At 38.5% G+C, this 12715-nt stretch overlaps 1 protein-coding gene and 1 pseudogene across 12 annotated transcripts in view; one reads left to right on the forward strand and one right to left on the reverse strand.

The window, feature by feature from the left end:
• SPIDR (scaffold protein involved in DNA repair) overlaps positions 1-12715 on the forward strand; it is a 486770-nt gene that overhangs the window by 332098 nt on the left and 141957 nt on the right. For all 12 annotated transcript variants that reach the window (XM_024251318.3, XM_054561576.2, XM_063726425.1 and 9 more), the window contains one exon: positions 11320-11515. In XM_024251318.3, coding sequence (XP_024107086.3) covers positions 11320-11515 — 196 coding nt within the window. The remainder of the gene's footprint in view (positions 1-11319; positions 11516-12715) is intronic.
• LOC100937107 (ubiquitin-conjugating enzyme E2 N-like) lies at positions 7435-8176 on the reverse strand (annotated as a pseudogene).

Consider the following 12715-nt stretch of genomic DNA (forward strand, 5'->3'; position numbering starts at 1 on the left):
TAATTCAATTTGAGTAACTTGAGTTGGGAAGAATGGCCTTAACACCTTGAATTGGGCAGAACATACATAGTTCTAATATTGGTATGTTTATCTGCAAACTAGGAGGTTCTAAATACACACATATACTTTACCTACTACTTCCTTCTTAGCTATTAAAATAGTATTACCTTATCATATCTTTAAAAAATTAACTTGAGAGAATCAAAAAGCTAGAAGTTTATAACACCTTTCATCCATCTGACAGTGTGCATCAGATCTGTAGTCAGCCCTAGACAGTGCCAGACACTGCACCCACCGTACCCTTTTATTTTCCTGTGGCTTTCTCTGCCTTTCCCCCTCCTGCTCCCTCTGCCCCTGCCCTTCCTTTCTGTCTTTCTCACAACTTTTTTCCTTATCTCTGGGTTACCATACCTATAGGCTATTGGCTTAAAATAATACTATGTCAAGTTTGTATTGAAAAAATTATGTGGAAATTTATTAGGTATTAGATACTAAGAAAAAAATGTATCTGGATTAGGATAAATGACAATTAGAGAATGAGACTCTACCTCTTGAAAAGAAATCATGGGAGTGTAAGCTTTACGTATAATTAATCATATGCTCTCTGTGTTAGGCAAGTCGAGCCCAGAACATAGTACATGAAGTTAAAAATAAGCATTTTATCTTCTATCAGGGAAATTTGAGTACTAGAAATTTTACATAAAGCCAAAACTTAAGTTTGTGTAACTAGTACTGATAATTGGACAGAAATTAGATACTGACCATTGTTAATTGGTGTTTTTTCTTAATATATGGAAGTCTTAAAGACTGGAAAACTCATGAACATAAAATGACCAGTGGGATGATTGAGAGGAATGTTGTTTTAGATGGATTAATGTTATACAATGTCTATTTTTTTATTAAATGTTTTATTTTTAGATAATTGTAGATTTACATTTAGTTGTACAAAATAATACAGACAGATCAACTTCCTTCTTTCTTCTTTCCCTACCCCCACCCCTACCCCCACCCCACAACCTAAACCCCTGGCAACCACTGTCTTATTTTCTGTTGCTTATAACAGAATACCTGAAACTGGGTAACTTATACAGAAGAGGAATTTATTTCTTACAGTTATGGAGCCTGAATTTATTTCTTACACTTATGGAGGTCGAGGGGTTGCATCTGGTGAGGGCCTTCTTGCTGGTGGAGACTCTGCAGAGTCTTGAGATGGCACCACCGTTACATGAGAAGAGAGCTGACCATGCTAGCTCAGGTCTCTCTACCTCTTGTAAAACCACCAATCCCACTCCCATGATAACCCATTAGTCCATTAATTCATGAGTGGATTAATCCATTCATGAGAGCAGAGCCCTCATGACCCAGTCATCTCTTTAAGGCCCCACATCTTAATACTGCCACATTGGAGATTAAGCTTCAACAAGAGTTTTGGAGGAGCACATATTCAAACCATAGCAACCAAAATATACTCTCCACTTCTTTGGGTATTGGCTTTTTTCACTTAGCATCATTCTCTGGAAATTAATCCAAGTCATTGTCTGTATCAATAGTCTGTTTCTTTTTATTGCTGAATAGTATTCCATGATACGGATTTAACCTTTTGTTTAACCATTCACCCATTGATAGACATTTAGGTTGTTGCCAGTTTGGGACTATTATTAATAAAGCTGCTAACATTCATATGTAGGTCTTCATATGAACATAAGTTTTCATTTCTCTGAGATAAATGCCCAGGAGTACAAATGCCAGGTTGTTTGGTAGTTGCGTGCTTAGTTTTTTTTTTTTTTTTTCCAAAAGAAAAAAACTGCCAAACTTTTCCAGCGTAGTTACACAATTTTACATTTCTGCCAGCAGTATATGAGCAATGTAGTTTCTCCACATCCTTCCCAGCATTCATTGTTGATATTATGTTTTGTTTTAGCCATTTTGCCTCACTGTGGTTTTAATGTGCATTTTCTTAATGGCTAATGATGTAGAACATCTCTCCTTGTGCTAACATGCCATTTATATAGCTTTTCAATGAAATGTCTGTTCATGCCTGTTGTATGTTTCTTAATTGGATTGCTCATTTTTTATACTGTGTAGTTTTCAGAATTCTCTATATGTTCTAAATACTAGTCTTTTCTTGGGTGTGGGTTTGAAATTGAAATGATTTTCCCTATGTCTCTAGCTTGTCTTTCCATCCTCCAAAGGGGGTCTTTCTCAGAGCAAAAGTTTTCAGTTTTGATAAGTTCTAGTTTATCAAGTTTTTTTTTTGTTTGTTTACTTGTTTTTGAGAGGGAGTCTCGCTCTGTCGCCCAGGCTGGAGTGCAGTGGCAAGACCTCAGCTCACTGCAAACTCCGCCTCCTGGGTTCAAACAATTTTCCTGCCTCAGCCTCCCGAGCAGCTGGAACTACAGGCACATGCCACAACACCTGGCTAATTTTTGTATTTTTAGTAGAGACGGGGGTTTCACCATGTTGGCCAGGCTGGTCTCGAACTCCTGATCTCAGGTGATCCGCCAGCCTTGGCCTCCCAAAGTGCTGGGATTACAGGCATGAGCCACTGCGCTCGGCCTCAAGTTCATTTTAAACAGATCAAATTTTTTATCTTAAGTCTAAGTACTCTTTCCCTTGTCCTAGATCCTAAAGATTTTCTCTTAAATTTTTCCCTAACATTTTTCTAGTTTTATAGTTTACATTTATATTCATCATCAATTTTGAGTTAAATGGTATATAAGTTGTGAGAATGAGGTTAAAGCTTATATTTTTCTGCCTATGATTATCCAAAATCTATCCTTCCTTAATTGAATTGCCTTGGCACTTTTGTCAAAAATCAGTCGGTAGGCTGCGCACAGGGGCCTATTTCTGGGAGGCAGAGACGAGCAGATTACTTGAGGTCAGGACTTCAAGGCCAGTCTGGCCAACATGGAGAAACCCCATCTCTACCAAAAAAATACAAAAAAATTAGCGGGGCATGGTGGCGCACCTGCAGCCCCAGCTACCCGGGAGGCTGTGGTAGGAGAATCACTTGAACCTGGGAGGCAGACGGAGGTTGCTGTGAGCCGAGATGTTGCCATTGCACTCCAGCCTGGGCGACAGAGCAAGACCCTGCCTCAAAAAAAAAAAAAAATCAACTGGTGCTGAGCATGGCGGTGCACACATCTGTGGTCCCATCTACTCAGGAAGCTAAAGCAGGAAGATCACCTGATCCCAGGAGTTTGAGGCTGGCCTGGGCAACATAGTGAGACCCTATCTCTAAACCAAAAACAAACAGAAATCACACTGTGGAGATCAATTTAAAAAAAAAAATCAGTTGGGTGTATTTGTGTAGTATATTTCTGGGTTCTTCTGTTTCATTGATCTATGTGTCTATCCCTTCAATAACACCATATGATACTGATTATTATAGTTATATAATAAGTCTTTAAATTAGGGAAAGTGATCTCCTTTACTTCATTCTTTTTCAAAATTGTTTTAGCTATGTTAGTTCCTTTGCCTTTCCTTGCAACTTTTAAAATCAGCATACACATATACATATACATATATATATATATACAGCATGTACATATATATATACAGCATATACATATGTATACAGCATATACATATATATATATATGTATCTGCAAACAAAAATCATGCTGGAATTGATGGGAATTTCTTTAAGCCTATAGATCCATTTGGGGAGTTCCTTGATTTTGGCATCTTTATGATTTTGAGTTTTTCAATCCATAAATGCGTCTCCCATTTGTTAAGATCTTTGATTTATTTTATCAGTGTTTTGTAGCTTCAACATGTAAGTCATTATATGTTTTGTGAGATTCACACTGACATGGGTTATTTCGGTCTTTTTTTTTTTTTTAGTTTTACAATTTTAAATGGTATGTTTTTCCCATTTTGGTGTCCATTAATTCATTGATAATATGTAGAAATACACCTAATTTTTGTATGTGTTGGTTTCTTCAACCTTGCTTAATAGTTCTAGGAGTTATTGTAGATTCCTTGCCATTTCCTGTATAAGCAATTATGTCACCTGCAAATAAGGACGTTTTTATTTCTTCTTGTTAATCTGTATGCCTTTCCCCACCTATCTTGTCTTATTGCACTAGCTAGAACTTCTGGTACTATGTTGAATCAAAGTTGTGAGAGAGGAAATTTTTGCCTTGTTTTCCATCTTAGGTGGCAAGCATCTACTCTTTCATCATTAATTTTAATGCTAGCTGTGGGATTTCTGTTGATAATTCTTTATTAAGCTGAGGAAGTTATCTTTCTAATTTTCAGAGGTTTTTTAAAATTATTATTAAGGATGGACGTTGAATTATGTCAAGTGATTTTTCCACATTGCTAATGTAATCATCTGATTTTTCTCCTTCAGCCTTCAACTTGGTGAAGGTGATTTTCAAATACCAAACAAGGCCATCTTGCCTGCAATTAACACCACTTGGTCATATTGCATAACTTCTTTTATATGTTGCTAACTTCTATTTGCTAACATACTGTGAAATACTTTTGTATCTATGTTATTGAGGTATATTGGTTTATAGTTTGGTTTTTTTTGTTTTTTTTTTTTTTGTACTGTCTTTGGTTTTAGTATCAGAGTAATACTTGCTTTATAAAAGGGATTGGAAGTGTTTCCTCCTCTTCTGTTTTCTGGAAGACAGTGTGTAGAATTGGTGCTAGTTCTTCTTTTCCCATTTGTTAGAATTCTCCAGTGAAAATATCTGGACCTGGAGATACCACTTTTGGGATTTTTAAAATTACAAATTTGGCCGGGCATGGTGGCTCACACCTATAATCCCAGCACTTTGGGAGGCCAAGGGTGGCGGATCACTAAGTCAGGGGTTTGAGACCAGCCTGGCCAGCATGGTGAAACCCCTATCTCTATTAAAAATGCAAAAAATTAGCCAGGCATGGTGGCGCGCGCCTGTAGTCCCAGCTACTCGGGAGGCTGAGGCAAGAGAATTGCTTGAACCCAGCAGGCAGAGGAGGTTGCAGTGAACCGAGATAACACCACTGCACTCCAGCCTGGGCAACAGAGTGTGACTCCATCTCAAAACAAAAAAATAAAATTACATATTTATTTTCCTTGATAGTTATAGGCTATTCAAATAATCTGTTTCATATTGCATGAGTTGTGGTAGTTATTTTTGTTTCTTTTTGAGAAATTTGTCCATTTCATCTAAGTTGTGAGAATGTATGTATGTAGACTTGTCCATTGTACTTTACCTAGCCTTGTGATGTGTACAGGGTCTGTAGTGACAGCCTCCATCTTATTCTTGATATTGGTAATTTGTATCTTCTCCCTTTTTTCATTTTTTAGTCAATTCATTGATCTTTTCAAATGACTCTATTGCATTGTTTTTTTCTCTGTAGTTTTTCTGTTCAATTTTATTTAGTTCTGCTCTTTAATTATTTCCAGCTGGGTACGGTGACTCACCCCTGTAATCCAGCACTTTGAGAGACTGGGGTGGGTGGATCACCTGAGGTCAGGAGTTTGAGACCATCCTGACCAACATGGTGAATGCAGCCTGGTCTCTACTTTAAAAATATAAAAATTAGCCAGGCCTGGTGGTGGGCACCTGTAATCCCAGCTACTCAGGAGGCTGAGGCAGGAGAATTGCTTGAACCCGGGTAGCAGAGATTGCAGTGAACCGAGATTGTGCCAGTGCACTCCAGCCTAGGCGACAGAGCAAGACTGTCTCAAAAAAAAAAAAAAAAAAAAAATATTTCTTTTCACTTTCTCTGAGTTTATTTTGCTCTAGGTTTATTTTTTCTAGGTTTTTGAGGTAAGAATTTGATTTGAGACTTTTTTCTTTTTTAATGTAAGCTTTAAGTTCTGTAAAATGTCCTCTCAGTATCACTTCAGCTGTTTCTCACAAGTTTTGGTGAGTTAAATTTGTATTTCATTTAGTTCAGTGTTTGTTTTTATGTTTTCATTGAGACTTCCTCTTTGACCCTTGGATTATTTAGAAATATGTTGTTCAATTTCAAAGTGTTTGGAGAATTTCATGTTATCATTCTGTTACTGATTTTTAGTTTGATTCTACTGTGATTAGAGAATATATTCTATATGATTTCAGTTCTTTTAAATTTGTTTAGATGTGTCTTATGGCACATGCATTTTGTGGGCACCTGAAAAAAATATGTATTCTGCTGTTGTTTGGTGGTGTGGAGTATTCTATAATGTCAACTAGAACCTGTTTATTGATGGTGGTGTTGTGCTCTTCTGTATTCTTTCTGACATTCTCTCTAGTTCTATCAAATGTTGAGGCAGAGATGTTGATGTCTGCAATTCTAATTGTGGATTTATCTATTCTTTGAGCTTTATCAGTTTTTGCTCATGTATTTTGAATCTATGTTGTTTGTTGCAGATACATTTAGGATTGCTATGTCTTCTTGGTGGATTGATCTTTGTGTCATTATGTAATGTGCCTTTCTATATTTGGAGTTTTCTGTGCTCTGAAATCTACTTCATCTGATATTAATATAGCACTCCCACTATATTTTAATCAATGTTTACATGATGTATCTTTTTCCATTTTTTACTTTCATCCTACCTATATATTTGAAGTGAGTTTCTTGTAGACAGCATATAGATGGATCATAAATTTACTCTGCCAATCTCTGTCTTTTAATTGGTTTATTTAGACCATTTATCCTCAGTGTAATTATTGATACATTAGGACTTAAATGTACCTTTTTACTTTTTGTTTTCTTTGTTCTCTGTTTTTTTGTTTGTTTGTTTTATTTTTCCTGGTTTCATATGGGTTACTTGAACATTAATTTTTTTTAGAATTTTATTTATAATGTTTTGGTGTGTATCTCTTTTTATAGATATTTTATTGCTTGCTCTGAGTATTACATATATGTAACTTAGCACAGTCTACTGGGTCAAAATTTTACCAGTTTCCTTGAAGTATAGAAACCATACCTCTCTTTATATACCCTTTCCCTCCCTATTTATTTATTTATCTATTTATTTACTTACTTTTAGAGTAACAAAAAATATTTTACTAAAATATAAGATTTGCAGAAGTTTCCAGACAAGCCATACAAAATGGTTACAAGCTTTTTTTGAAGGGGGGAATCTACATTTGACAGCAGTGTTATTAGTGAGGGCTGTGATGTTTGTTTAGTGTTCCCATTTTGGTTCAAACAATCAAGCTTGTCCATCTACAGCATCTAAATAAAGTTAGACTTGGCTAGAGAGCATATTCTAAAGACTTGGTTAGCTGCTTTTAACCGATGCTATTAGATCACCAAAAAAGGGGGAAAGGAGCCCATAAAATTAAACTACCTCCCCCCTCAAAAAAAATAAAATAAAATAAAGAAAAACACCCACACCCCTGCAGCTAACCTGACAACTACCTTCATTCACAGTGCTTTATACTTAAACCAGGATGGGGGAAATGAATAAAACCGGGGGGGGGGGGGCACTGCTTTTAAACGTTTCACAACAATCCAGATGATACTTCTAGCTTCTGCTCATGCTTTATGACAGTGAATCAGGACAAGACATAGATTTGCTAATGTGCTTTTAATCACCAAAGGACTGAAGATGTCTGGGCTTTTTTATTCGGTAATGTTTCTAAGACTGTGTCCATTAAATGCAAACAAAAAGGAGGAAGTCTTGACAGAACAGGAGAAGTGATGCACACTTGATGATCGGATCAATTTAAATATTATTCATGGCATATAGCCTAGTTCATGCTCTAGCTGTTTCTATGGCTTGGGCTTTGTTGGTGTTCCACTGCTCCGCTACATCATTTGCTAATGGATCATCTGGATTGGGAGCGCATAACAAGGCCTGGATCGATAGCAGAACTGTGCGGATCTGCAGTGCTGGGGACCACTTATCTTTCAAAATATCTAAACATATTCTTCCCAACTTGTCTACACTAGGATGATAAATTTTGGTCATGAAACGTACTTTAGGGGCTGCCATTGAGTATTCTTCTGGAAGGAATAGTTCAAGTTTAAAAGTCCCTCCCTCAAAGGGGGAAGGAATCCTGAGGGCCAGCAATGACCACGTGAAAATAACAGGCGTTGCTCTCATCTGGTTCTGCTTTGATGCCAGGAACTGGTTCTGCCAGCAAACGCTGGGTTTCCTTGATGATCCTGCAGGGCAGCCCCGCCATCTTATCAGAACCTGAGTTCGGCCTCTGGTCTCGTCTCCGGCTCCGCTCGCCTCACGCACGAGTAGAAGTCTTCCCTCCCTATTTATAATATGATTGTCTTTAATGTTTTATCTGCATACATTTAGAACCACCTCAGACAATGTTATAATTTTTATTACAATTAAATTTAGAAAACTCAGGAGTAGGAAAACCTCTTGTATTTACCTGTATTATTTTATCTATAGCCTTCCATTTCTATTTCTTTCTTCCCACAGGTCCTTGGTTCTGTTGGGGGTTTTTTGTTTGTTTGTTTTTTGAAGAGGAGTTTTGCTCTTGTTGCCTGGGTTGGAGTGCAATGGTGTGATCTTGACTCACTACAACCTCCACCTCCCGGGTTCAAGCGATTCTCCTGCCTCAGCCTCCCGAGTGGCTGGGATTACAGCCATGCCCCACCATGCCCAGCTAATTATGTATTTTTAGTAGAGACAGGGTTTCTTCATGTTGGTCAGGCTGGTCTCGAACTCCTGACCTCAGGTGATCCGCCCTCCTCAGCCTCCCAAAGCACTGGGATTACAGGCATGAGCCACCATGCCCAGCCAGGTTTGTTTTTTTTTTAAAGTCTGTTTTCCCTATATTATTTATATTGGGTAATTTTTATTATTTTTATCTTCAAGTTTATTGATTCTTTTCTCTTTCTCCTCCCTTCTGCTGTTGAACCTATTCTTTTATTTTCACTATTTTTTTTGGTTCTGAAACTTCCATTTTTCAGAAATATTTATTCTGTTTATTTGCTGAGACTGTTTTTTTTTCATTTATCTCAAGTGCATCAAGATTGCTTATTAAAGCTTTTTAAAATGGCTGCTTTAGAATCTTTGCCAGATAATTCTAACCTTTATATTATCTCAATATTGACATCTATTAATTGTCTTTATTCATTCAAGTTGAGATTTTTCATGGTTCTTAGTATAACAAGTGATTTTTGATAGAAACATGGACATTTGGAGTATTATGTTTTAAGACTCCAGATCTTATTTAAACCTCTTTTAGGTAGCTTCATCTGACACTGCTCTGATAGGAGAAAGTGAGGAGTGGAGTGGGTTGTTACTGCCAGGTGGAGAGGGAAGTCCAGGTTCCTCAGTTGACAGTTGAGAGAGGGAGAGACTCCTTGTTCCTGCTGGGCAGGGGTTTGAGTTCCAGCTCCCTGCTAAGCCTCTGCTGACACCACCCTGGCTGGGAGGGCCAGGGAAGCCTTGTTGCTGTTCCTCACATGCCTTCTGCTGAGGGATAGGAGGAAAGGGTGGACTCAGCACCACTGAGCAGTGGTGAAAATCCTGATTCTCTGCCACGCTTCCTCTGGCACCACCCCAGAGGAGCAGGGAGTGGTGCTTAGTTACTACTGTCAGGAGGAGGTGAAGTCCAGGCCCCCAGGTAGTCTCTCCACTGTCACAATGAGGGGAGTACTCGTTGCAGGCCTGTGGGAGATGAAAGTCCTCCAGGCATGGTGGCTCACGCCTGTAATCCCAGCACTTTGGGAGGCCGAGGCGGGCAAATCACCTGAGGTCAGGAGTTTGAGACCAGCCTGGTCACCATGATGAAACCCAGTCTCTACAAAAAAAAAAAGAAAAGAATTAGCTGGACATGATGGTGGGTGCCTGTAGTCCCAGCTATTCGGGAGGCTGAGGTGGGAGAGTCGCTTGAACTTGAGAGGCAGAGGTTGCAGTGAGCTGAGATCGTGCCCCCAGCTGGGCAACAGAGCAAGACTCCATCTCAAAAAAAAGAAAAAAGAAAAGTCAGCTCCTTGGCCCACCTTCTCTGGTATCCCAGCTGAGATATTGGGGTGCTCTCGTTACAGCCCAATGAGGGAGGAAGTCCAGGTCCTCACCTGGCCTGTGCTAGCATGCATAGGGACAAGTCATAGGTTTTTCATGATGTTTACCTGGAGTAGAGCAGTTACCATCTAAGTTTTCTGCATTTCTAGGCTGCCCCTTCCTTGGTGCTTGGTTAAAGAGAGCAGGCTTTGGTAGAGCTTTTTGTCAGCACGTGTTGCTGTTTCTGGGTTGCTGGCTCCTTCAACTCAAAACCTGAGATATAAGAGGCAAAAAGAAAACCCAGGGCTGGGCACAGTGGCTCACACCTGTAATCCTAGCACTTTGGGAGGCCAAGGCGGGTGGATCACTTGAAGTCAGGAGTTTGAGACCAACCTGGCCAACATGGCAAAACCTTCTCTCTACTAAAAAACTAAAAAAATTAACTGGGCATGGTGATTCATGCCTGTTATTCCAGCTACTCAGGAGGCTGAGGCACGAGAATTGTTTGAATCCGGGAGGTAGAGGTTTCAGTGAGCTGAGATCATGCCACTGCACTCCAGCCTGGGTGACAGAGCCGAGATCATGTCTCAAAAAAAGAAAAAGAAAAGAAAAAGAAAACCCAGGAACTTGTCACTGCCTCATTCCTGAAGTCCTGAGTTCTCTAGGTTTTAGCCTGTCTGCCTCTTCTCTCCACCTCTCGGTGTCTTCTTATGTGTACTTTACATATATTGTCAGGCATTTTAGTTGTACTTAATGAGAGGAATAGGGGAAAGTGTGATACTGTATCCTCCCAGAATCAGAAGTCCCAAATTTTTCTTAATATTAAGCAGCGCCATGTTTAAAGGAATAGGCATTAAAGTGTTTTCTCTTGTCCAAGGACTGAGAAGAACCAGGAGAATTTTGTCTGCTCTATTTCCTGACTCCTTTTCTATTAATACTTAAATGTGAGGTATTCAGCAACTATAGTCAGTTTGATAGCAAAGGTGGATGCTCCTTTGGCATTTAATGGTATGTTCTTTGAAAGATTAGAGCTATCAAAATGTCTGAAGGTTTTATTTGTACATTTTATTTCATTGTTTGGGCACTTTTTTGAGGCTGTTGACAGTTTTTGTTTATCCTCTGTATTTCCCCCTGAGGGGTCTTGAGGCCGTACTGGGAGGGCACAAGGGAGCCCAAGCCCAGGGACTTAGCCTTCTTCCATCCCTTCCTGACACAGGGCTTTCACTAGAACAGTGAAGTCAGACTACTGGCGGCCATGCTGGAGCCTGAAGGACAGCTGTGCCTCTGTGGGTGGTCTTGGCTCTAGCTGTCCATAGCAGGCGAGTCATTGCTCTTTGCATTCCTGATTTAGCAAGAATATGAGGGGATCCCAATATTGCAAAGAAACTGTTGCATGTCTTTCTCTTTTCCAGGCAAAAACTGATTATTCCAAATGGAAGTTGCCCTGTTATTCTGAATACTTACTTTTGTGAGAAAGTTGTTGCCAAAGAAGATTCAGAAAAAACTTGTGAAGTGTACTGTCCGGACATACCCCTTCCAAAAAGAAGCATCTCTTTGACCCAGATGTTTGTAATTAAGGGTCTAACAAATAATTCACCTGAAATCCAGGTAAACTCCTATTGGCTTAAAGGTTTTATGCTTGTAATAATGTTAGTGACTGGATTTGGAAGGGCTTCAGTGTAAGTGAAGATGTTTGCCTTTTGTCTCCCTCCAAAAACCCCACCACAAGTATGTATGCTGCATGAACTTACTGTTATGCCTGAATATATTATAGTTCAGTTCAGCATTTAGTGGTGCTCTTTTTACAGTATTTCATCTTTCTAATTATGTATCTTTAATCTTTATTCTAATTTATTAAAATAGAGTCATGCATCACTTAACAGGGATATGGTCTGAGAAATTTGTCATTAGGTGATTTTGTCATTGTGTGACCATCATAGAGTGCACTTACACAAACCTAGATGGTCCAGCCTACTACACACCTAGGGTATATGGTATGGCTGATTGCTCCTAGGCTACAAACCTGCACGGTGGTAAGTACTTGTGTATGTAAACGTATCTAAACATAGAAAAAGGATAGTAAAAATACAGTCCAAAAGATAAAAAATAGTGCACCTGTATAGGGCATTTACCATAAATGGAGCCTGTAGAACTGGAAGTTGCTCTGGGTGAGTCAGTGAGTGAGTGGGGAGTGAATGTGAAGACCTCGGACACTACTGTAGACTTTATAAACCCTGAACACTTGCACTACACTAAATTAAATTTTTTTCTTCCATAATAAGTTAACCTTAATTTACTGTAACTTTCTAACTTTATAAACTTTAAATTTTTCATTAACTTTTTTACTCTTTTATAGCAACACTTAAGTTACAACACAAATACATTGTACAGCTATACAAAAATATTTTTTCTTTATATCCTTTTTTGTATTTTTATTTTTATTATTATTTTTTTACTTTTAAAACTTTTTTTGTTGTAAACTAAAACACAAACATACACAATAGCCTAGATCTTCACAGGGTCAGGACCATCAATATCACCATCTTCCACCTCCATATCTTGTCCCACTGGAATGTGTTGAGGGACAGTAACATGCATGAAGCTGTCATCTCCTTGGATAACAATGCCTTCTTCTGGATACCTTCTGAAGGACCTAAGGATGTTTTACAGATAACTTGTTTTTTAAGAAGTAGAATACTTTAAAATAACAATAAAAAGTATAGTACAGTAAATACATATGCCAGTAACATTGTTTATTATTATCAAATATTAGATACTGTACATAACAGGATATGCTAGACTTTTATG

Source organism: Pongo abelii, chromosome 7 (genome assembly GCF_028885655.2).
Source record: "Pongo abelii isolate AG06213 chromosome 7, NHGRI_mPonAbe1-v2.0_pri, whole genome shotgun sequence".
Taxonomy (NCBI): domain Eukaryota; kingdom Metazoa; phylum Chordata; class Mammalia; order Primates; family Hominidae; genus Pongo; species Pongo abelii.